Raw genomic sequence first — 26208 nt, forward strand, 5'->3', positions numbered from 1 at the left:
CTCGTAGATCCAGATGAAGTCAAATGTACATGACCCATGCGGTGGAAATTCACATAGAGTGCACCATCATCACATGCCCACTCATTGGCATCAATGATATGGAGTGAGGCAGCACCACCAACAGTGAATGAAGTGAGTCACCAGCTCTGAGAGTTCAAAGACAATCTCACCCTTTCCATTATTTCAGCTGTGGAAAAACTGTCCCAGGAGTTCAAACAATTGAGAGTCGATCTATCTGATCTATCCAGCTCCTCACATGTACCAACCCACGTCTCAGCTATTAACAGAAGGCACCCTACTGCTCGAGAGAGAAGATATAGGAGGTATATGCCACAGGCCACCCTATGGTTTTACCTGTGGGATCATGGAGAAGAGATGAGAAAGTAGGATGGAAAACCTACCTCAGCTCTGGAGGAACGGGTGCGTGAATTGAAGAGGAAAACAGTGGTCAAGGATGATCCTCCCAAGAAAGTTGCTGCTCCAGTCTTTGGTGAGCAGCTTCCCAGGTGGAGTGGAAGTGAAGAGGATTTTACTCCAACTCCTGTGATAAGGAATTCTAATCCCTTTCTACAAGATTTAAGTAGAGTATCTTATGATTACTATTAGAGAGGCCCTGCCTCCAGCCAGGTGGAAAAGAGGGACAATCAGGTTTACTGGACTGTGTGGATCAGATGGCCTGGCACATCAGTCCCACAGAAGTATAAGGCTCTAGTAGATACCGGTGCACAGTGTACCCTGATGCCATCAAGCTTTCAGGGGTGGAACCCATCTATATTTCTGGAGTGACAGGAGGATCCCAAGAGTTGACTGTGCTGGAGGCTGAAATCAGCCTGACTGGGAGGGAATGGCAAAAGCACCCTATTGTGACTGGTCCAGAGGCTCCATGCATCCTCGGCATAGACTACCTCAAGAGAGGGTACTTCAAAGACCCAAAAGGGTACCGATGGGCTTTTGGCATTGCTGCTTTGGAGACTGAGGAAATTGAGCAGCTGTCTACCTTGTCTGGTCTCTCAGAGGATCCTTCTGTTGTGGGGTTGCTGAAGGTCGAAGAACAAGAAGTAACAATCATCACCACAACAGTGCCAATGCATTTGTCTCAATCCCTTTGGCAGCAGAGTGCAGGCCACAATTTGCTTTTACTTGGAGAGGCATCCAGTACACTTGGAATCAACTGCCCCAGGGGTGGAAACACAGCCCTTCCATCTGCCATGGACTAATCCAGACTGCACTGGAACAGGGACAAGCTCCAGAATACCTGCAATACATTGATGAAGATGGGGAAGTTCGGTGTGTACTTCAAGGGGATTTAATTTTGGGGGAAAACAGCCAGTGAACTCAATTATATGCTGTTGACTGCTATATAACACAGCAGCAGTGGGAGTCTCACAGAACTGTCCTCAGGCCACCATCTGACTTGGTGGCCTGAGGCCACCACCCTGACTTCCCTCCAAATATCACCCCAACAAAGAATGAACTTTGATGAAACCAGACGAGTTTGGTGGTGTCATCAGCAGACAACAATCCAGCACTAGACACCATCTCTCCTGCTCTGAAAGACTGTTACAAGAGATGGAGCCTAACATCATGAACTGAACGAATTCAGCAGCTTTATAGGGATGGTCCATGGACTAAGGAATGATATCTCTCGCTTTGTGTGTGTATATATATATATATATAAAAATATATATCAAGAGACCAAAAGTGATGGTATACTGAAAAATGTGGGATCTGAGCATGACAGGAATGGTACAGAATAAGGGGTCGATACTGTCCTGGGTTCAGCTATAAGTTATTTTTCTCCTTCCTAGTACCTAGTGCAGTTTTCAACTTTAGTCTGAGAACAATGCTGATAACACCAATGCTTTTAGTTGCTGCTAAGTAATGTTTACCCTGATCAAGGACTTTTCAGTCTCTCATGCTCTGCCAATGAGGAGGGGCACAGGAAGCCGGGAAGAAGCAGAGACAGGACACCTGAACCAAACTAGCCAAAGAGGTATTCCATACCACAGCACGTCATACCCAGTATAGAAAATGGGCGGAGTCACCCGGAAGGCCCAGATTGCTGCTTGGGTCAGGCTGGGTGTCCATTGGCAGTGGTTGTATTGGGCATCACTCGGGTTTATTGGTTTGTTTTTTGTCCCTTCCCTCTTTAGTTTTATTTTCTCTCCCCTTGTTACTTCCCTTATCATTAGTAGTAGTCTTATACTTTAGTGGCTGGACTGTGCTTATCTCAACCCGTGGGGTTTACATTCTTTCAATTCTCCTCCCCACCCCTCCAGGGGGCAGGGGGTGGAAAAAAGGGGGGAGTGAGCAAGTGGCTGCATGCTTCTATGTTACCAGCTGGGCTTAAACCATGACAGGGGCAGTGAGTGATGATAGAGACCAAGTGGAGGCAGCATGAAGAAGCCTGAAAGTCTCTTGAAATAAATGTCAGAAGTGAAGTGCAACACAAGTACAGAGTAGAAACGCATTTTAATCACAAGAGGCTTTGGCCACAACTGCTCTTTGGTTTGAAAAGGAAACAACAGCAGTTAGCAGAGCCCTTGGTGGTGGGTCCCTTGCCAGCCCCTGCCTCCCCACCCAGCACCACACTCCTGACACTCATGTGCCTCCTGCCATTTCCATCACCTCACAGGTCAAAACAGGACCTAAAGGTACAGCAGCAGAGCTCAACCTGCTCCAGCAGCCCACCTCTAAACAAGACAGCTGCTTCCAACTAGAAAACCCCCCTATAAAAACACCTCTGAGGCTCTTGGTGGCCACTCAGCAGCCTGCTCCACATGGGTCCTCTACCCACTAGCACTAAGGTCTGGCAGCAGAAGCCAACATGGGCTGGATTTGGGCAGCTTCATTGCAGCAAACAAGAAGCGACCAAGTCACCACAGCCAGTCCTACTTAATGATGCTCTAATATTGCACCAAGATGTTTTTGAACCTGGAGGCACCAATTCACAGGCACTGGTTGATGACCTGAACTTGTCCCCACCAAGTTCCCCATAGCATCCCCTCTCTCCCAGGCATGGGGCCCTGACCACGCAGACCAGATGATGCTCTACCTGCCCAGGGTGCTGCTTGGCTGCTTCCACATCCTAAGCACAGCTGGAGCTCTTTGCTGGGGCAACAATGGCTTTCCCAGCTGTGCAGCTTGAGGGAAACAAAAGCTCCCCACCAGTCCCTGTGCCCAGAGGGTACCAAGGGGATGGGATCCAACAGCTTCATGGCCAGCACATGGTGCAGAGCTGTGACTGGAGCACACTGCCCCAAGCACCCAAGGCTGTCCAGCCACTCAGGCCTCTGGAGAAGGAAGAGAGAAGGGCACAGCCACCCAGGGGCCATGCCAACAATTCCTCCAACCCCCTCCTCTAGCCAGCAGCTGCCCCAGAAAGAAATAGAGCCACAAAAGCCCCTGGAGGCTCCAGCAGCCTCCATTCCACATCCTGCTCCTACTAAAGATGAGCTTCCCTGCAAGCTCTCAGCTCTGGGCACTGATCCTGGCTGCTGCTGAACCCCTGGCTCTCTGGGACCAGTGGCAGCTATGTGGAGCTCAGGCAGGAGCAGAGCGAGGGCTCAGGTGGGTGCCACACTCCCCAGCTGGCAGTAAAGCATACACTGAACTTGATACATATTAAAAAGCAAAAACCAGCTACTTAAAACCAAAGAGCTCTTTAAAAATCCAAGTTATCACTTTTGTTTGTTTAAAAGATCCAGTATGACATCAAGTTAAACTATACAGTATTTTTAATTAATATTAACAAACTGCTTAAAAAAAAAGCAAAACAAAATAAAAAAGGAAATAAAACCAAGCAAAACTCAGTAGGACGTTCTACATATTTGAGCCAGCATGAAGATAACCATCGGTCCCTCTTCCTTGGGCAGCAGAGAGCTAGGTCTGCTTTAACCTACTTAAAGCTGCAGATGAAGAGGACTGAGCCCCAGGGTCAGACCTGTCACTGAACTGTCTCTGTCCCCCCTCACCATTCTCAAAACAAAAACCCTACTCCACCTTTTAGCAAAGCAGACACTGCCCAGCCCTCTACAAGGTTCATCTGCCTATACTTGCTGTGTACAACATTTATTAACCTTGTCCTTATCACCTGTGCAGCACATGGGCAACTTACTGGCTGCTGCTCACTAATTGCAGCTTATCACATCACTCTTACCTCACACAAGGGCCAGCCAACAGCACAGAAGAGCTGAGGCAGGCAGGGACCTCTGGGAATCATCTTGTCCAACCTGCTCGCACAAGGTCAGCTACAGCAGGTTGTCCAGGACCACATCCAGCAAGGGCCTGAGTATCTCCACAGATGGATGTTTAACATCTTAATATCTCCAAAGACAGAGAGGGAAAGGCTGCTGGGCAACCTAGTGAGCACACCTTCAACCTCCAAGGCATCTAACTGGCATGTAACAGGTCTCTGTCATGAGAAGCCAGCAAATTCCTACAGAGGAAAACACCTGAGGCTACACTGACCTTGCTAGGGGAAATTTATTTGTAAGTGATGTTTACAAGAACTGTGCAAAACCTGAAAAATACAGAAGAGGTAAAGAAAGAGTAAAGGGGTAAAACAGGACTCCCGCAAGAGGGGGAAAAAATGCACTCCTCCTTTACTCACTGCTGACCTTCCCCTCCCTGCGGATCCAGCCTGTAGGCCAGGATGGATGCTCCTGGCTCGCTCTGGTTCTCCCCAGCAAATCAGCCACCAAGCCCCTGGCACGTGGCAGTGTGGGTTCCTGTTGGCAAGGGTAACACCTCTCAGTTGCAGGTTATTAGTAGTGTTATCACCCTTCAGTGTTCAAACTGCTGGGAGGGCCCTTTGCCTGATGCCTCTGGAGTGATGCTAATGGCCCAAGCAGTGCAAAGGGGCCCAGGGGCTGGGGGGGAAGTATTGGCAGGAGAGCTGGGTCATTCAGGAAGCAGGCTCTCGGTCAAGAGCAGTGCATGGAGACCCTCCTTGCCACATTCTCTGGTAGCAGCACAGTGCTTGCTACTATTCCCTGTGCTGCTGGCAAGGATGAGCAGGCTCACTCAGGACCAGGGTGTAACAGCCAGCAACTGCAAAAGCAGCAATGCCAAAGTGCTTTTCGGAGCTGTGCCGCCCCCATGGCTTTTCCCTTTCTGTTTCTACACTCTAGAAAGAGGGAGAGCAGGTGAGTTCAGGGCAGTGAAAACACTAATGAACTGAAGTGGTCCTTGCAGCTGAGCTTGGACCAAGAAAGGTGGGAGATCCCAGCAGCATAATCCTGCTACTTCCTTGCTGAGAAATGCAGCCCAGGAGAAGGGAGGGCTGTCTCTCTCTGCTTTGCTCCCAAGCCCTCTGAGAAGGAGTCACCCAGTCCTCTGCCCCAACCCCATCAGGCAGGGCAGGGAATAAAGGCCGCATGCGAAAGGCTGGTGCCCACAGCTGAGCTTCCAGCACTGGAACTGCAGGTACAGCATGAACTACAGTCCAGGGGACACCAGCAACTACAGGCATCGTTTCCTCTCCCCGCCTCTCCCTCCTTTCCTCTCCACCCCTTCGAGCTTTTCACATCATCCATTGTCCCTGCAATACAAGTGGTATAGCAACCACAGAAGCCAGAAGAAAGTTTACCTGCCTGCGTGCCCTCCATATCCCCCAAACTCTGTCTACAACTGAGGAGAGGGAAGGGAAGGCTCCAGAACATCACATGCAAGCTGCCAAGGGGCAGAAGGTTCATGACAAGCAGGCAGCCGCCTGGTAGGCACCCTCAGCTGTGTGCTGGATGCTGTGCTCCTGCAGCACGCCCAAGTCCAGGAACCGCTCCCCACACCACATGCACTTGTACTGCTGCTCCCGAGCATGCACGCTGTGGTGCTTGTTGAGATGCTCACGCTGCTTGAAGGCCTTCTCGCAGGAGGGGCACTTGTAGGGCTTCTCACCGGTGTGCACGCGCTGGTGGCGCTGTAGGTCCGAGGCGTACCTGAACCGCTTGTCACAGTCAGGGCACTGGAGGGGCTTCTCACGGGCCGGATCACAGTGGTGCTGCACGAACTCTGACGAGGAGAAGAAACGTCTCTCACAGAGTGCACACTTGAGGGGCTTCTCGGAGCAGTGGGCCTGCTGGTGTTTCTGCAGCGCCGAGGCCCGCTTGTAGGACTTGTTACATATGCCGCACTTGAAGGGACGCTCTGCGTTCTGCATGCACTTGTGCCGCAGCAGCTCCAAGGACTGGCTGAAGCCCTTCTGGCACATGTTGCACTTGAAGAGGTTTTCTATACCATGCATGTGCTGGTGGTACACCAAGTGCGAGGGCTGCACAAAGCCCTTCTCACACAGGTTGCACTTGAAGGGCTCCTCAGCCTTGTGTGTGCGGCGGTGGCGCATCAGTGTGTACTGCTGCTTGAAGCTCATCTGGCACAGGTCACACTTGAAGGGCCGCTCCTCACTGTGTGTGCGCTCATGCTGCCGCAGATCAGACGGACGCCTGAAAGCCTTCTGGCACTCACCGCAGCGGAAGGGCCGCTCCCCGCTGGGCGTGCAGGGGTGCTGCAACAGCTCCGATGACTCCTTGAAGTGCAGCTCGCAGATGTTGCACTTGAAAAGGTGCTCCCCAGAGTGTGCATACATGTGGCGCACCAGATGAGAGCGGTGCTTGAAGGTTTTCTCGCACACCGTGCACTTGTAGGGCCGCTCTGAGCTGTGCGTTCGCTTGTGGTGCACCAGGTGGGACGACTGGCTGAAGCTCTTGTTGCACAACGTGCACTTGTAGGGTTTCTCGCCCGTGTGGATGCGCTCATGCCGAGACAGCTCCGAGAGGTGCTTGAAAGTTTTCTGACAGATGGAGCAGCTGTAGGGTTTCTCTGAGGCATCGAGAGGCTGTGAATGCTCTGCCTCAGGGGGCTTGTAGGTTTTCTCACAGATAGAGCACTTCATGGCATTGCTGTTGTGGACATTGTGGTGCTGCGCCAGTGAGGTCAGGAGGGAGAAGCCCATTTTGCAGACACCGCACACAAAGGGCTTCTGCTCCACCTGGATGCACTGGTGTTCAAGAAGGTCAGTGGCCTGGTGGAAGATCTTCAGGCACTGAGTACACTGGAAAGAACGGTCATGGCCTGGCAAGCACTGGTGTTCATGGGGGTTGGAGAGGTGAGCAAGGTCGTGGCCACACACTCCACATTTGTGGGATAGCTCGCCAGCCTGGAGGGAGGTGTGCTGCTGGTGCTGCAGACCAGGGTCTGGCTGGAGCAGGATGCCGTAGACAGAACAGCCCAAGGGGTTGTCAGCAGTGCTGGATGGGATGGAGTGCTCTGGGAGGGCGGCTGCCCCAGTGTGGTGCTGCTGTGGTGGCTGTGGTGGTTGCTGCTGTTGCTGCTGCCAGCTTTCTGACATGCTTGGGGAAAACCACGGGATTTTAGCAGCAACAGCTTCAGTTTCTTGGTGGAAAGGGTTCAAGTAAAAACAAAAATTGAAAGTATCCAAGATCCTGATTCCCTGTAGCTGATCTGCTGAAGTCAAGGACAGAAAATCCAGACCACAGCCAGGATCCTGAGAAGCAAAGACGTGACTAAGACTCCAGAGCCTCCTCCTTGGATCAGCACAAGTTCTTTGTGGACTAATTTGGTTTGGCTTTTTCTTTTTTCATCAAAAGAACAGGAGGCAGAAGCGAGTGCCTTGAAGACAAGAAGAGGTCCTTCTCCATGCTGGCTGTGATGTGCTCACACTTGGAAAGGGCAAGGGAAGCAGCCCAGGGTACAGCTCTCTCTGCAAGGAAGAGGACAGCTCGTGTCAGGTCTCGGAGGAAAGATGGGCAACTCTCCAGTCAACCTCCCCCCACAGCTCACTTTGAAAACTCTCCTGCGTCCCTGCAAAGCTGCCAGGAGGCAAGTTTGGAGTTGCTGACCAGAACCAGAGCCCCATCCCCCCTCCCTTGCTGCTGGAGGAAGGATGACTGGACCTGGGGAGGGTCAGGTTCTGCCCACACACAGTCAGGCATGTGTTTGAACCATGTGCTCTCACAAGAGGCAGCACAACTGCCCAGGTTCCAGACAGCAAAGCCGCTACAGCTGCTGTCAGTTGATGCATTGCCCAGCCCTGCTGGGGGCATGGGCTGAGAACACCAGTCTCTGCACAAGCTGAGGTACACCAAATGCTGTGCAATGAAGAAGCTACTGGATTAGATTTTACAGACATTGAGGCATATCCCAAACTGATCCCACCTCAGCTGAAACACCCCTGTGAAGCAGTTGTGCTCCTCCTGCAGCTTGGGTATTAGACACATACACAAGAGATGTATGTAAGAGATTTCCTCTCTCTCTCAGCAACACTTACAGACTAGGAAGAACCAGAGTGAAGGCTTGCCTTCACCTTGTGGATAGGATAATATCCTTGTGGATAGGATATTATCCTATCCACAAACAAAACACAGAACCCACAGGTATTATGCACAGAACCTGCTGTGAAGATAAAAGAAGTGTTAAAGAAATAGCTTGGCTAAACCTCCTACCAAACCATGTAACAGAAGTACACTGGAACTGAACAACCTACACCAGAGCTGCTGCCTAGCCTTACTGCAGAATATCATAGCTCACTAAAAAGTTCTAGTCTTCCTAGAGATGTCCAGGAAAACCTGGCATAAACTTTAGAAGAGTAAAACCCACCAGTGAGCAGCAGAGCCAACACACCTCAAGATAGAGAAAGGGTCCAGGCCTTGGTGAGAAACAGCCTGGGCCATAAACCCCTAACCCCCATCAGAGCACAGACAGGAATGGGTCAACCCACCTACCCCCACCCAGGGGAAGTAAAACCTTGGTCTTCCAAGAAGGTGTTTGTTGTGTTCAAAATCAAGTGATAACAAGCACTAGAGAAACCCACTTCCCACCTCCCCCAGCTGTCAGCTGAGGCCAGATCGTTCCCCACAATTTGGGCAGCTTCTGCCTGTGGGGACACTGAATTATTTTGACCACCAGCAAATCTGGGGCAACAAAATGCCAAAGGTCCCATCACAGCCTTGTCAGAAGGCAAGATCTCCTCTTTCTCCTACACAGCTCACCTTCCCTGTGGACACAGAGGGAGGACTGGCAGCGACAATCCCTAGCACCGAGCTCGATGGGATGGATACATAACTTCAACCCGGGTGCCGCCTTTCCCCTCAGGCAGCATTAACTATGGCAGGAGCATGTCAGCACAGCACCCCAAACCCATGGAGGAGGGGGAGAACGCGGAATACCAACCTTGGCTTACCGAGGGCTCTGCACGGGTACCTGAGCAGGCGCCAGCTCCGAGCCTAATTCATTCCTCCGTGGGAGGTGGGAAACGACAACCATTCCAGGAAAGCAGACAAGAACTCAGAGGTACTTTCAAACTGGAACAGCAGCCCGCAGCACGGCCTGCTCCGGCATGGTGAGGCCCTCTCCCGCCTCCCACCGCCGGGCCAAGGCTGAAGCCGCTCAGGGAACGGCGCGGCGGGCCCGGGGGTCGCCGGGGAGCTCGAAGGACAGCGGCCGCCGCCACAGTCCGCGGCCAGGCCCGTCCCGCCGTTCGCCTCTCCCCATGGGACGGCTCCGGCGGCCCCGCTGGCCGGTGCACTGACGGTGCCCTGCGGCCTGCCCGCCGCCGCGCTGTGAGAAATCCCGCGCTGGGCTGGGTGGGGGTATCCCTGCCTGCACCAGCGAGGCCCACACAAAAGGCGGTGACGGCAGCAGTCGGGCCCCCAACCTGCGGCGGGTGGAAGGCCCCTGTCAGCCCGCTCTCCACCCTAGCCTCGTGGCGGCGGGAGCCAGGACAGAGGAAAGGAAAGGATGCACCGGTACCGGAAACGGCAGCGGCTGCAGAGGAAGAGAACGATCGAAGCCGGCCGAACCAGCTGCGGCGGAGGAGGTGGGACGAGCCACGGAGGCTGCCCCCTGCTGAGCTGCGCCGACAACAGCACCCCCGATGGCATCTGACGGGGTGCTCTGGCAGCAGCGACTTGGAAGGGCCCGGCGGGGCCATGAGGGCAGCGCTGGTGGGATACAGCAGCTCGGAGGAGGAGGAAGAGGAGCACCGGGGCGGCGGCGCGCAGGGGCCTCTCCAGGCCAGGCGAGTGCGACGGTACGGGCCCTGGGCGGCGGGAGCCAAGTGAAGGTTTACACCAACCAGAACAAGACCAGGTGAGTGAGCAGTGGGGCAGCCTGCTCCCACACCCGCCCACGGTGTTGACTTTCCCACATTCAATAAGGTGAGGCATCTCCCAATACTTCCCTGCCAGTCTGGATGTGCCAGCTTGTTCCCTGTGAGAGGTCCTTGAAATATTCACCTCAAATCAAGAGGCACAGGAAGGTTAAGCTCTGAAGTGGTCTTCTCTGGGCTGCTCATACTTCACACGCTGAACATGATCTTGTTGAGAATGGGAATAATACAAATCTGTGACTTCTGTATCATGCCCTGTGCAGGAGAGTAAGGATGTTAACTGTCTGGTGGCCTCTTGAGAATCATGTCTCTGGGGCAAAGGGCCAGAGCGGACACCCTGCTATGCATGGAAGCAGGATTATCCTAGGTGTCATGGTTTAAACCCAGTCAGGTAATTCGTTCGCTCACTTCCCCCCCTTTCTTGCCCTCCCCCTGCTCCCGGAGGGACGGAGAGGAGAATCGAAAAGAATGCAACTCCCACGGGTTGAGATAAGAACAGTTTAGTAACTAAGGTATAACACAAATCACTACTGCTACCACCAATGATAATAATGATAAAGGAAATAACAAGGGAATACAACACCTCACCACCAGCCGACCGATAACTCGCCCCCCCCAGCCCGACCAAGCTCCGACCGATACCTCCTCCAACCCTGCAGCCTCTCCCAGCCCTTCCGGCTAACTCCCAGTTCCATCCTGGGCATGACGTGCTGTGGTATGTCTCTTTGGTCAGTTTGGGTCAGGTGTCCTGTCTCTGCTTCCTCCTGGCTTCCCCTCCTCCCTGGCAGAGCATGAAGCTCACAAAGTCCTTGGCCAAACCAAAACATCTCTATCAGCTCTGTTCCCAGGCCGAAAGTCAAAACACTGCACTGCACCAGCTACCAAGGAGGAGAAACATGACTGCTACTGCTGAACCCAGGACACTAGGATAGAACAGGCTTGGGGTGAGCACTGTGGGACTGAGGGCTTGTGTCTCTTTCTTGAGCACTTTCCTGGGGCATCAGTCCAGCCTTTTTGCTTGGTACTAGTTTTGGGGACAGGTTGTGGAATTTGAAGGGCCAGACTCTGATTTCTCTATTTCCAGAGCTGAGCAGGGAGCTCTTGTGTGTTATTTGGAAGTGACCCACCTACCCACTGCAGGACTGGCCATGGGAGGTTCTCTGTGCAGTTGCTGACTGTGGGGAGGCTGGGAACCAGGCAGCCTTGTCCACTGGTGTCCAGAAAGGCTGGGCTGGGAGAGTCCAGGACTCATCTCACCTCTGGCACTGCCCACATCAGCTCTGCAACTGTTGATCTGGCAGAGGGGACTCCCAGCTTCGGGATCCTTCTGCCTGTGTGATGCCAGGCAGGGCAACATCACACCAGATCTCCCACCATGGCTCTGTGCATTGAGCAGATCCTCCTTCACCCCTATGATCCAGTCCCTGTTTTGCTTTCAGGACCCGTCGTTCCACATCAGCTTGGCCTGGTGTGTGGAGGACCTGTCGGACAGACTGGAAAGGTAGTGCTTGTGGGAGCTCCAGGTACAGCCCTGTGCAGCGTGGGGAGCAGGGGAAGAGTAGAGCTGGTGTCCAGCCAAGGGCAGAGGAATTCACTGAGCAAGACAAACTTCACTGGGTTGGAAGAGAAGCTCTTGGAGGCAGTATGAGTTAAATTACCTTCCAGAGGGAAGTTGGAGGCTTCAGGCCACAAATGGCCTCGTCTCTGACTTGGTTCAGGGAGGGAGCTGCTGACTGTCCTGGCAGATCCACCCTCCTAGTACTGACTCCTGCATCTGTTTTTCAGGACACTGTGGAGAAGTTTGAGGACTCAACACCCCTGCTGCGTGTCCAGTGGGAGCAAATCCACTGCAAGTCAGGGAACAAGTACTTCTCCTTCCCCTTGAGGTAAGGGCCAGTGGGGCTGTGTATGTCGGAGCCTTGAAGAGCCTGATGTTCAACCAAGGACTGCTCTGCAGCACAGCTCAGAGCCCTGCAGGTTCTCAAGCAGTTCCTGTGCTCCTCTTGCCTGCTCAGCATCTCTGGGCTGTTTGCGGCCTCCAGTCAGGCTACTTCCAAGTCTGAGTTCCTGGCTAAGAAATGTGTGTTTGTAGCAGGTTTCACCTGCACTGCTGTATGTGCTGTAGAGGCAAAGACATGGAACTGGACTCTCTTGGCTGAGCATCTCCCTACTGTAAGCCAGCTTGGACAAGTTCCTGGGTCATATTCTGTGTCCCTCTCCCACTGCTGCTGCCTTTGTAGAGAAATTTCAGTATCTGATCCTTTTGCCAAACAGCAGAAGATGAAATTTGGAGGGGAGGGGTTGGGAACCCCTTGTGTCTCAATGCTCCAGGCTGGGTCTAAAAGAAGAGCTTTGGTTTAAGATGGTGCATGCCATCAGCCCAGGACTTGTTTTGGTGGGCTGCTTCTTCACTATATAGCAAAGGGGGGTCCTGGGTTGACTGGGGGAGGTCTGGCCCCTGCCAGCTACCTTCTGCCTAAAGCTGCCCCCAAGACCAGAGGATGCCCCCCACTATGATACGGGATAGGGTTGGAGCTCTTCCCTGCTTCCCAACTGTTGCCTGTGTGCTCTGGCTTGCCTGTGCTGCCTGCCAGGGCGTGGATGTTCCATGACTGGAGGATAGCACTGGGAGGGAATGAGTCAGGTCCTGTCCTTCCAGGGTCTGGAGGAGTTGTGTGTCCCTAGGTCCCCCTGTCACACTCACACTCACTCCCTGGTGCAGGCATGGCTGTGGCTCTACAAGTACCTGTCCACCATGTGCTCAGCTGTTGTGCTTTAAACCCAGCCGGCAACCCAGAACTACGCAGCTGCTCTCTCACTCCCCCCCTTTCCTCCCTCCGCTCCCGGAGGGATGGGGAGAAGAATGGAAAGAATTCATTCTTTCTCATTTCAACTCCCACAGGTTGAGATAAGAGCAGTCCAGTAACTAAGGTATAACACAAAACCACTACTGCTACCACCAAGAATAATAATAAGGGAAATAACAAGGGGAAAGAATACAACTGCTCACCACCCACCAACCAATACCCAGCCCGACCCTGGCAGTGATCTAGCCCTTCCAGGTAACTGCCCCCAGTTTATATACTGGGCGTGACGTGCTGTAGTATGGAATACCTCTTTGGTTAGTTTGGGTCAGGTATCCTGTCTCTGCTTCCTCCTGGCTTCTCCTCCTCCCTGGCAGAGCATGAGACTCACAAAGTCCTTGGTCAGAGTAAACATTACTGGGCACCAACTAAAAACATTGCTGTTATCAGCACTGTTCACAGGCTGAAAGTCAACACAGCACTGCACCAGCTACTAAGAAAGAGAAAAATGACTGCTACTGCTGAACCCAGGACATTGGCTCAGACCTCCGTGGCCCTCACCAAGATGCAGAAGTTCTACAGCATTGCTGTCACTAGTGTCCTGGATGAGGAGACCAAGGCATGAGTTTCTTCATGTCCTCCTGCTCTGTCAGCAGGCAGCTCCACTCCTGGGCTCCTTGACTCTTTCCTGGAGCTCTGCCTGCCTCTGTAAATGTGGGTGCTATCTCTCATGGGAACTGCATCTCCCCTTTTGGGGGCTGACCCCTGCAGCCAGGACCCCCCCTTGCCATCTGTGGCTGCCATAGGCTCACCCTGGCTCAATGCCCTCCTGGCAGGTGGGTAAAACGTCCCCACTGCAGGGTCCCAGACCAGTTTGGGGCGCAGGTGAAGTCCAACATGCGGCAGAAGCGGTACACATTGATGGGCCGTTGCTGGAGCCAGTCATTTCACCTTCAGGTACCTAATGTCTCCAGCCTGGGCTCCCCGCTCCCCCAGCCCATAGAATGTCATGGACCCCCTTGGGGAGTGAGCACTGTCCCAGGCCATCCCACAGTAAGCTCTGTACCCCCAGCATCCAAAACTACAGGGAGAAGCTGGGTCAGTACCACTCATACGAGGCCATCCACCGAGCATTCCGCATGTGGGAACAAGCCACGCCGCTGTTTTTCCGGGAGGTGCCCTTCCAGCAAAAGCAGAAGAAGGAGGCCAACATCATGGTGCTCTTCACCTCTGGCTTCCATGGAGACAGCTCCCCCTTTGATGGCATCGGGGGGGGGAGTTTGGCTCACACATACTTTCCTGGCCCTGGCATGGCGGGACACGCATTTTGACTTGGATGAGCCCTGGATGCTGGAGAACATGTCTGGTGAGCTGAGGGCCAAGGAGGTGGTGAAGGCAACCAGAGGAGCCTGGTGGTCCCTGGGTTTGAGAGCAGGGGGATGCCCTGGTGTGGGTAGGAGCGGCAGGAGAACACCTCCCACTGGAGCACCCTCTTTGCAGAGTGTTGGGACCAAGGATGTTGTGTCCTCCACCCCACCTTGCTGATGGTGCCTTTCCCTGCAGGGAGCCAGCTTTTCTAGGTGGCTGTGCATGAGCTGGGACACTCGCTGGTCTTGGAGCACTCCAGCAACCCCAGCGCGATCATAGCCTCCTTCTACCAGTGTATGGATATGGAGAACTTCCGGCTGCCTGAGGATGACCTCAAGGGCATCCAGCAGCTCTACGGTGAGGAGCTGGGTGGGGGTCGGTTCAAGGGTGGGATGCTGGGCATGTGTCTGGAGAAACTGAGGCAGGATGCTGATGGTCTGCATCACCCCAACCCTTCTCTCACCCACCCAATCCAGGTACCGTGGATGGACACCCTCAGCCCGCCAAGCCTTTGTCCACTGTGACACCCCGGAGACCTGGCAGACCAGAGACCCCCCTAAACCACCCCCCCAGGTAAACCAGACTGACCCCCCAAGCCTGGCAGCCTAGACTAGCCCGACCAGTATGGCCCAAACATCTGCAATGGAACTTTGACACAGTGGTGTCCTGGCAATGCTGTGTGGGAAGATGTTCGTGTTCAAGGTACCTGATGAAACTCCCTCCTGCCCCTTCCCTGGGGATGTGGTGGGTCCCTGGGTGGGACAAAGTCCCTGATAAGATGCCTGGCACTGGGGCTGGGCTCTGTATCCTTCCCATTCTCTGCCAATACCTTGTTTCCCACCAGGGCTGGTGGTTCTGGAGGGTCCAGCACAACCAGGTGCTGGATAGCTACCCCATGCCCATTGGGCACTTCTGGTGGGGCCATATCAATGCCACCTACGAGAGGCACGATGGGAGCTTCGTCCTCTTTAAAGGTGAGCAGGGGAGCAAGGTGGGAAGGCTGAGGTGGAGGGGGGGCTCCTCATCCCCAAGCTGCTGAGAGCTGGTTCACTTCACCCCATCCTGATCCACCTCCTCAGCCAGAGCTGCTGCCTGATCCCAAAGGGTGGTCAGAGGCGTCGTACCCCCAACCCTATCTCCATGTACGCCTGCTGGGCATTGCTGCCTCACTCCTCCCTTCTCACCTCCTTCCCATCCAGGTGACTGGTACTGGCTCTTCTGAGAAGCCAACCTGGAGCCCAGGTACCCACAGCCCCTGGTCACCTATGGGCAGGGCATCCCCTATGACAGCATCGACACAGCTGTCTGGTGGGAACTCACGGGCCACACCTTCTTCTTCCATGGGGATAGGTCAGTGTCTGTGGGGTCCTTCTCCCTTCTCTGCTGGCTCCAGGCCCTGGCAGGGGTGGTCACAGTGGGTGTTGCAGAGCCCTGTGCTCCTCCCCTGCTCACCACCAACCTTCCCAGATACTGGTGCTTTAATGAGGACACCCATTCCATGGACCCTGGGTACCCAAAGCCCATCTCTGTCTGGGTGGGCATACCTCCCTCACCCAAGGGCGCCTTCCTCAGCCTGGATACCTGTAAGTAGAGGAGATTAAGGGTGGGATGGGACCAGAGGGGATGGGGTCACCCCTTTGGTGGCCTGGCCACACGGGATGGAGACTAGGAGGGTGCCTGGGAATAAGTGGTGAAGCCCTTGCTGAAGGGTTTCACTGGTCCTGGAGCAAAACCTGCTGTCGTGGGCATCTGCAGGGGTGCCCAGGTTGTGGGTGCCCTTGAACCTGCCCACTTACCCCTCACCGCCATCTCACACACACACACACACCAGCCTCCACCTACTTCTACAGAGGCACAAAGTACTAGAAATTTGACGAGCATCTAATGATGGAGCAGGGTTATCCCAAATCCATCCTGTGGGACTTCATGGACTGTCACACACAACTGGTCCCAGAACCCCATCCCGACTGGCCCCCCTTCAACCTTGATGGGGACATACAGGCTGAATGCAATGAGGAGGAGGAAGAGGAGGATTATGGCAAGGGTGGCCGCCAGCCAGGTGGGGACATGGACATTGTGGTGCAGATCAACCAGTATATGCGCACCATAAGCATGGTCATGGTGCTGGTGCTGCTGCTTTGCACTTGCTAAGCAGGGTCGGGCTCAGTTAGTACTTGGATTGGAGACTGCCTAGGAGTCCCGGGTGCTGTAGGCTTTTTTCAGGGATACAGAGGATCTGAGGCCAGCTATACCCCAACTGAAAAAGAGATACAGGCAGCCTATGAAGGGGTTCGAGCTGCTTCAGAAGTGATTGGCACTGAAGAAGAGCTCCTCCTGGCACTCCGGTTGCCCGTGCTGTGCTGGATGTTCAAAGGCAGGGTATCCTCTACACATCATGCAACTAATGCTACATGGAGTTAATGGGCCACAGTAATTACACAATGAGCTCGAATATGAAATCACAGTCATCCAGGAATTCTGGAAGTCATCATGGACTGGCCAGAGGGCAAAGATTTTGGAAGGAGAGGTGATGCGTGCTGAAGAGGACCCACCATATAATAAACTGTCAGAAAGTGAAAAGCAATATGCCTTATTTATTGATGGGTCCTGCCATATTGTGGGAAATCATCACAGATGGAAGGCAGCTGTATGGAGTCCCTGGCAACAAGTTGCAGAAACTGGTGAAGGAAAGGGTGAATTGAGTCAGTTTGCAGAGGTGAAAGCCATTCAGCTGGCCTTGGACATTGCTGAATGAGAGAAGTGGCCAGTACTTTATACTGATTCATGGATGGTGTCAAATGCCCTGTGGGGTGGTTGCAGCAGTGGAAGCAGAGCAACTGGCAACACAGAGGGAAACCCATCTGGGCTGCTGCACTGTGGCAAGATATCGCTGCCTGGGTGCAGAACCTGGTGGTGAAGGTACGCCATGTAGATGCTCATGTACCCAAGAGTTGGGCCATTGAGGACCACCAGAACAACCAACAGGTGGATAAAGCTGCTAAGATTCAAGTGGCTCAGATGGACTTAAATTCGCAACATAAGGGTGAATTATTTTTGGCCTGGTGGGCCCATGACACTTCAGGCCATCAAGGCAGAGATGCAACATATAGATGGGCTTGTGATCAAGGGGTGGACTTAACAACGGACACTATTTCCCAGGTTATTCATGAGTGTGAAACATGTGCTGCAATTAAGCAAGCTAAACGGTTAAAGCCTCTTTGGTATGGAGGACAATGGCTGTAGTACAAATATGGGGAGGCCTGGCAGATTGATTATATCACATTCCCACCAACCCACCCAGGCAAGCGCCATGTGCTTACCATGGTGGAAGCAACCACTGGATGGCTGGAAATATACGCTGTGCCCCCCGCCACTGCCCAGAACACTATCCTGGGCCTTGAGAAACAGATTTTGTGGCGACCTGGCACCCCAGAGAGAATTGAGTCAGACAATGGGACTCATTTCTGGAATAACCTTATAGACACCTGGGCCAAAGAGCATGGCATTGAGTGGGTGTATCACATCCCCTACCATGCACCAGCCTCTGGGAAAATCCAATGGTACAATGGGCTGTTAAAAACTACACTGAGAGCAATGGATGGTGGGACTTTCAAACATTGGGATACACATTTACCAAAAGCCACCTGGTTGGTCAACACCAGAGGGTCTGCCAACAGGGCTGGCCCAGCCCAGTCAGAACTTTTACATTCTGTAGAGGGGGATAAAGTTCTTGTGGTGCACATAAAGAATTTGCTGTGGAAGACAGTCTGGGTTATTCCTGCTTCAGGTAAAGGCAAACCCACTCGTGGGATTGCTTTTGCTCAGGGACTCGGGCATAGTTGGTGGGTAATGTGGGAAGGTGGGGAAGTCTGATGTGTACCTCAAGGGGTACCCCCAAGGATTTTGGGGGAAAACAGCCAATGGACTCAATTGTATGTTGTTGCCTGCTATGTAGTACTTTTATAGCCCATCAGCTAGATGTCTTCAGGTCACCAGCGACTGGCCCTGACTTCCCTCCGACCATCATCCCAACAGTAAGTGAACTTTGACGAAACCAGAGAATCTCAGCAGTGACCAGACATGTTCCACGGTGTCATCAGCAGGCAACAATGCAACACTGCACACTTGTCCTGGGTTTAGCAGTAGCAGTCAATTTTTCTCCTTCTTGGTAGCTGCTGCAGTGTTGTGTTTTGATTTTCAGCCTGGGCACAGTTCTGATAACACCAGTGTTTTCAGTTGTTGCTAAGTGATGTTTACCCTGACCAAGGACTTTGTGAGTCTCATGATCTGCCAGGGAGGAGGGGAAGCCGGGAGGAAGCAGAGACAGGACACCTGACCCAAGCTAGCCAAAGAGGTATTCCATACCACAGCACAACATGCCTGGGGGGGGGTAACTGGGAGTTATCCAGAAAGACACAGGGTCTTCTGGGTTGGACTTGTTTTTCAGCGGGTGGTATCGAATTCTCTTCCCTTGTTATTTTCTCTTATTGTTGTCAGTGGTGGTAGTGGTGGTGATTTGTGTTGTACATTGGTTGCTGGACTGTTCTTGTCTCAACCCATGGGAGTTGCATTCTTTTGATTCTCCTCCCCATCCCTCTGGGAGCGGGGGGGGAGGAAAGAAATAGGGAGAAAAAAAGGGGGAGTGAGTGAACGAGCTGTCTGGCTGAGTTTAAACCACGGCAACACTGTCTCTCCTGCTCTGAAAGACTGTTACAAGAGATGGAGACCGACATCATGGAATGGATGAATTCAGCAGCTTTACAGGGATTGGTCCATGGACTAAAGAATGATATCGAAGGGGGGGGGGGGGGGGGGGTATGTGTGTGTGTGTGTGTATATATATATATGTGTGGGTGATAGAAATAGTTAACGCAATGGATCCAGGCATTCTCGCCCTGGTCGGCTTAAGCCTTGGGAACCATAAAGAAAATATCAGGTGCTGCTGCCCTGGAGGGGCTCAAGCCTTGGTAACTGTGAAGAAAACACCAGGTGTTAATGCCCTGCTCTGACCTAATCCTTGGGAACTGTAAAGAGAACAATGAAGGGTAAAGATCGGTTAGCAAAACAAAGCAGGCGGTTAGCTAGGTAAAGCAGGATGTGCATCTCAAAGACAGACCAAACAGTGTGAATATTTGTAACCCTTAGTAGTTTTGCTAAATCGGGATGATAAGGGAGTAAGAGTGGAAAGTTACTGCTTAGCACTTAGTAGACTATAAAAGGGTGCGAGACATGAAATAAAGGTCTTCAGATTTCACCAGAACTGGAGTCTGTCTTTGATACACCACATATGTGATACAAAAGCAATGCTATATTTTAAAATATGGGATCTGAGCATGACGTGAATGGTATGGAATAAGGGGTGGATACTGTCCTGGGTTCAGCAGTAGCAGTCATTTTTCTCCTTCTTATTAGCTGGTGCAGTGCTGTGGTTTTGACTTTAGCTTGAGAACAGTGCTGATAACACACCAATGTTTTTTAGTTGTTGCTAAGTAATGCTTACTCCAGTCAAGGACTTTTCAGTACCATGCTCTGCCAGTGAGGAGGGGCACCAGAAGCCGGGAAGAAGCAGAGACAGGACACCTGACCCAAACTAGCCAAAGAGGTATTCCATACCACAGCACGTCATGCCCAGTATAGAAACTGGGGGCAGTTACTCAGAAGGGCTAGATCATTGCTCAGGTCAGGCTGGATATCGGTCGGTGGGTGGTGAGCCAACCGGTATTCTCTTCCCTTATCATTATTATTCCTGGTGATAGCAGTAGTGGTTTGTGTTATACCTTAGTTACTGGACTGTTCTTATCTCAACCCATGGGAGTTACATTCTTTTGATTCTCCTCCCCATCCCTCTGGGAGCAGAGGGAGGAAGAAGGAGGGGAGTGAGTGAGTGGCTGCGTGGTTCTGAGTTACTGGGTGGGCTTAAACCACGACAATCCTCAGCCTCATGTACGTCATCATCATGTAGAGGAAGGGCACCCCGCAGATCCTCTTGTCCTGCACGCTCTCCCTGCAGGAGTGGGTCTGACCCTGCTCCTCCCCAGACCTCCCCACCACCCTGCTGCTGAGGATGAATCTGACCTCCCCTCCCCTTGTCCTACCCCAGGGCCTCAGCCCCACTCCGCCCTTGTTGCTTGATGCTCTTTCAACCTCAGAAAAGGGGGGATTTGTCGTGTACCCTCAAGCAACTGCACTTGCGCCAGGGGATGGTCATAGTGGGGCTGGAGAGCATCCACATTCTACTTGTGCCCCCCTAGGCTGTGACCTTCACATTGCTCCCCATCATGCTGTGGCTGTACCGCATGCGGGGAGCAGGCTGGAGCTGCTCTCACATGCTGTGAGGTGGCAGGTCTCAACTGCCAGCACTGTGCTAGCCAGGAAGCACAAGGGGAAGGGGGATGCTGAGCTTGCGGCCGTGTTTCCTCTTATACCACAGGGATACAGGGATGTGGTGCCTAAAGAGGGTGCAAGTGGGAGTGACACCACCTTTGCAACCCCTCTTTTGGGCTCAGCTCAGCCTGGGCCCTGCCAGAAACACAGGGTCCTGTGGGCATGGCCACCTTGTATGTACATTAAATGGGTTGGGTGTGTTGAGAGCCGTGGTGCATCTTTCCTGGGGACCGAGCAGATTTGGGGGCAACGGGGGGGTTGCCTGGGAGCTGGGTGCCATGGAGAGATGTAGGGCAGTGGCTAGTGGTGTCCCTGCTAGCAGCACCCACTCTAAGGCTACCAATACTGGGGCAGTCAGTGGAAGCAGCTCCCCCCAGCAAGGGAGAGAGACACCTTTCACCAGCTCCCACAGCAGTGGGAATGTTGCCTGGAACACAGCATACCTTGTTCTCCCCCAGCTGGGTGCCCCAGCCTCAGGGTGGCCACAGCCATTCTCCGCACAGGGCGCATGGAGTCCCTCCTCGAGCAGGTTCACTGGGGGCTTTGGCTCCTGGGCCCTGCAGCTGCAGAGATCCAGGGAATGATCACTGGAGTGGGAAAGATTAGACTGGGGGGGAATAGAGAATTGGTTTTATCCAGGGAAAAATGATGCTCAGCCTTTAATAGGATGGAAAACCAAACTGCAGAGGCATGTGGTGGGATGGAGATCTGCTTCCCTGGCTCTACTGGTGCTCACTGGGGTGGTGAGCTAGGGCTCACAGGAAAAGCCAGCCCAGGGTGCCCAGCACCAGGCTTGTGGCATCCCCATCCCTGGGCGCCCAGCACCAGGCTTGTGGCATCCCCATCCCTGGGCAGGGAGTGGGCTCCTTGCTGACTCTGGGTGGGATAGGGGCCAGGAGCAATTCTCCAGGGGGGAATCAGCAGCTCTAGGAGCAGAGGACCATGATGCCAGGGTTGGGTGAGGTGGGACATCACTTCCCACTCCCTTCCTGCTTTTCCCCAGATGCTGCAGCAGTGCCAGGAGCTCTGGGGCTACCTGGAATCGTTCATGGACAGCAAAATCGTTCATGGTGGCAAACACAGAAGCCAACCCAGTCTTGCCCTTGATTGTGGTAGCAGGCATTTGGCCAACCTCAGTCCTTGCACCTCATTGTCAATGCAGTTTCACCTGCTTCATCCAGTAACAAGTCACTACTATGGCAAAGCACACACAGATTTACATAACCAGAGTAGCTATTATAGGGTGCAGCAGCATGCTGAAGATGCTGATGACAGCGGGGGACCAGCCAAAGAAATTTCTTACCAGTGGAGTTCTCCCACCCTCTTAATTTGTTCCATTACTTGCTTTATAACACTACCATTGTATTAGAATCTTTCTGGCTTTTGCCTTAGCATTTTCTAGCAGCTGCTGCAAATTTGCATGCTCTAACATCTCTTTTACAAGTGACAAATCCATAATCCATACAATACAAGGTGTAGTTTCTTATTAGCAACTGGCTAGTAAATACAGGTGGTTTTATACACAAAATCACAGCCTCTAATAATAGCTACGTTACAAGCACACATATTCAAGTTGTTACTTTTCAGTTGCCCCCAAGTGATGTTTTGCAATCATTAGTTTTTCTCTTCCTCTATCTCATTCTGCTTGGGGTATTCACGGTCATCTCCTGTAGCTGAGGCATCGGGTTCCTCTACTCATCTGTCCAGCTTGTGGCAAGGCTTGACAAACTTTGCAGGCAGCCACCATGGACCTGTATGTAGGAGGACACAAATATACCCCCTCCCCCAGGTTATCAGTTCTTGAGAGGAAGACAGGCTGAAGTGTTTCCTTAAAGCAAAGGCATTCTGATGCAAAAGGAATGTGAAGCAGCTGCAGAAGTAAACTTCAAAGTGTTAGTAGTCAAGGAATTTGCTGTGTCATTACCCTTTTTTTTTTTTTTCTCCTGCCACCCTGATGCTGCTTGGGTGGTGGCTGATAAAGCTTGTGGTTGCACTGATACCCGGATAGACTCCACAACTTGTTGAAGTTGTAAAGTAGGTATGCTTTTATTCAGCGCTGAGACGCATGGGGGATAGCTCCTCCAAAGGCATGCATGCCTCAGTGTTGTTTCCCTCTACATTTATTCTCTAAAGTTATACATATTCATAAGGTTGCACAATACACCTATATATATTCATGTCCTATCCCCACTTTGTATTATAATGACCTAAAAGGTCCTTTTCGCCTGCGCAGTGTCCCCTCTGGTCATGGGCGAGGGTCTTAAGATGAAGTAAATGAGTCTTACTCTTGTGAGTAGGGGTCTTCAAGATGAAGTAAATGAGTCTTCCTCAAGCCTGAATTTTTCACTTCTAGTCATCAGGCATGCTCTTTAGGAGTCTGGTCAAAGTCCAAACCACAAAGCTGGTCTTCACTGGAACTAAGTAACTGTTTCTCCCCCTTATCAGTCTGTTTCTCCCCCTTATCAGTCTGTTTCTCCCCCTTATCAATAGCCTATTGTCCTGGTACTGCATGGCAAGCTTGACAGGTATTTGCAAACAATGCTTTGTTAAAGAGGCAAAATTCCTTTATCCCCTCTTGCACAACCCCCTTGTACAACCCCCTTGTACATTGGTCAACCCTCTGTATCAGCACTACCCCTCTTGCTTTTTCAGTTAGCAGTTCTTGTTTCAACTGATCTATCTGTTCCTCCAAGTCTTGGATTCACCCCCAGGTTACTTCAAACACACTAAGCAGGGCTCCTCCCATGCGCCCAGCATGTTGCAGGTGCTCTTTAGGCTTTGTTTGTGGTGTCTCTACAAACTGCCCCAATACGGCAATAGATCGAGAGGGCTTCTTTTTTTTCCTTTTTTTTTTTTTTCCGAAGTCGCTCACCCTGCTGTGCACGGCTACAAACTCGGGCCTGCTCGGCAGCAGCTATAAATGCCTGCCTGTTCAGCAGCAACTACAGCTGCCTGCCTGCTCAGCAGCAGCCATAAATACCTGCAGGCAACCGCACTTTTGCATTAACCCTTTCTTGCCCGAAATGTTAATCTGCTAACAAAAAATACACAGAACACCGTCTGCCCTCAACACACACACACACAAGGGATCCCACAAGCACACTCCACACAACTACAATATTTGAAACACAAAATTATATAAGTTTGATAAACACATAAATGTATTGGCTTTCGCAAATCATAGGTGTTGCCATATGGATATAACTGTGTGAGTTCCCAATAACAGAAACAAAGCTCACTAAATACACAAGATTAGACAGCAAGTTGAAAATGGCCAGAACTTTTGAGCAAAATGGAGTCACATAGCAAAAGAATTTGTAAAGGTAAAAGAAAAGGGGGGAGGGAGGGGCTTGATATAAGAAAAGCTAGTGCCTGGAAAACATAGGGTTAAAGTACTTTTAGCCTAACTTAGGTCGAAGATAAGATAAAGAACAATGTTTGTGTTGTAAGTCTGTGGAATTTAGTGGCCCCACTAAACATGAATGAATGATTTCACACCATCCTTCTACTTATCAGTTAGTTTAGAGACAGTGCCTCCCAAACATCTGCTGGCTTTGGACACTCCTTGTCTGCCCATCCTGCAAGAAATTTTGCAGGAAGGTCACACTGGTCTAAATCTTTGCCAGCTATCAGAAGAATTACAGATATGGCTGGTTTCAGCTGTTTTTGTGATTACTGGGGCATCCGACTGTGACAAAGGTGAAAAGTACACCATGAGGAAGACTGCTTATTTCATCTTGAAGACCTCTGCCCACATGAGGAAGACTGCTTACTTCATCCTCAAGACCCCTGCCCACAATCACCTCAGAGCAGTGCGCAGACGCCAAGAGGAGGAGACTTATGATAACAAGTTCCTGGAGCTAGTTATAATATTCCCCACCTATACTTGGGAATTATGAATATGTATATGGCTAATGCAATAGTGAAAGTATATAAAGCTGTAACAAATGCTAATCAGTGCACCTCTGGCTACGGTCACGCGCCCAGCGCTGTTGCTTTTGCTTTATTGACTTTGTCCCTCAATAAAACCTTATTATCTCGATAAGAGCTAGTATTTCACAAATGGGGGCTCGTCCTTGCTTCCATGGGCCTAGGGGATTTCGAGCGTAAGGCACGCCCTGCCAATTTCAGCAGTTTGCTCGGTTTCTTCTGGTCTCACCGGTGATTGCAGGTTATATCCTGGGCAAAGAAGGGGACTCATAAAGCAAAATCAGGGAAAGGCTCCCAGGGAAACTGCGGTCACCTGTAATTCACGTGCATGAAGACCCGGACAAGAAAAAGGACTGTAAGTATCGTTCGGTTAGGCGGGAATATGGGGGTGGTCAGTGTGTGAATGAGACATGGACCGGGTAACCTGGATCTGTGAAGACACGGACCAGGTAGCCGGGATCTGTGAAGCGAATGCGGAGTCTTTCTAACCGTGGTTCCAATCTCCCGCGAGGGAACTGGCCTGTGAAGAGACGAAGTGAATGAGTAACTGAAGAAAGACCAAAAGCCCCCCCAGGGTATAAGTATGGGACAAGGGGCAGGTAAGCCGGGTCTTGGAAAGAAAGGGAGCAAGGAAATGCCGGTCGAAATACTCCCGGACAGTTCCCTGGGGGTTATGTTAGCTAACAGGGAATATGGTTCTGGTACAAAAGGAAAGGACAAGATAAAGAAATTCAACAGGAGGAGATACAAGACTAGGGGTGTCAGGGGCTCTACGTCCTGGGGAATATCAGGTAAAGGGGATACCTATAAGTCATAAGGAGATGTCCTACATGACGTAAAGACCATGGGTGCTCGCCCCAAGGGTTAGTTTGGTACAAGGGTAATTGTACTAACAGCTTTGCGAACCTTTGGCAGGTAAACAATGGCTTGAGATTTATGTGTTACCAATTATTGGCTTAGACGACATTCTGTGTGAAATGGGTGATTGAGAGACAGGCCCTTGTGTGAATGAGTGTTTTGTGTGAGTGAGACGTGGCATAGCTATGAAGTGAGTGTGGAGTCGTGATCCGAGGTTCCATGCTCTCCACAAGGAGAGCAGCTGGAGACAGACAAAGCATATATGTCCTTTGAAATTGAACCTATTGTTGAGTTTTGTTATCTTGTCCACCGTAGTGTTGCGTGCAAACAAATTTTTGTCTTTGAATGTTTTGTTTATGAGGATAAAGTGTGGGGGAATTTGATCAGGATTTTTGGTGTGTTAATTGCCTGGGAAATTGATCTGATTAGGACCGGACTGAATGTTTGGGCGAATTAGTACGAGTAATTTGTGGAAATCTGAGAGAACTAAAGAACCAGTAGAGCAATATACGGGTTAACTGTCAAGGTAGTGTTCAAGCTCCCTGGCGCGGGGCTCTAACTAGCCCTTGCCCTATCTGTCATCACTGTAGCTTGTATATCCAAGCTAAGTGTCCTGCTTGTTCAAAATATATGATCTCTTTTGGTGGGAGACAAGAGGTTTATTTACAGAACTGTTTGGAATTTAGGTGTATCCCTTGTGGGTGCAGCACTCCATTATATCTTTTACTCTGGGTTGTA

General features: G+C 51.7%; 1 protein-coding gene and 1 pseudogene across 1 annotated transcript; one reads left to right on the forward strand and one right to left on the reverse strand.

The window, feature by feature from the left end:
• Positions 1–5673: 5673 nt before the first annotated feature.
• On the reverse strand, positions 5674–9745 carry LOC133280690 (zinc finger protein 319-like). The gene is made up of 2 exons (XM_061475605.1): positions 9190–9745; positions 5674–7720 (listed from the first exon to the last, which is right to left on the reverse strand). The coding sequence occupies exon 2, from the start codon at positions 7346–7348 to the stop codon at positions 5693–5695; it is 1656 nt and encodes a 551-aa protein (XP_061331589.1). The 5' UTR covers positions 7349–7720; positions 9190–9745; the 3' UTR covers positions 5674–5692.
• A 3105-nt stretch (positions 9746–12850) lies between these two features.
• On the forward strand, positions 12851–16449 carry LOC133280701 (matrix metalloproteinase-15-like; annotated as a pseudogene).
• Positions 16450–26208: the final 9759 nt, after the last annotated feature.

The sequence above is a fragment of the Pezoporus flaviventris genome, unplaced genomic scaffold (genome assembly GCF_033815535.1).
Source record: "Pezoporus flaviventris isolate CSIRO_AGI_PZ_B2104156 unplaced genomic scaffold, CSIRO_AGI_Pfla_v1 ptg000085l, whole genome shotgun sequence".
NCBI classification, from domain to species: domain Eukaryota; kingdom Metazoa; phylum Chordata; class Aves; order Psittaciformes; family Psittacidae; genus Pezoporus; species Pezoporus flaviventris.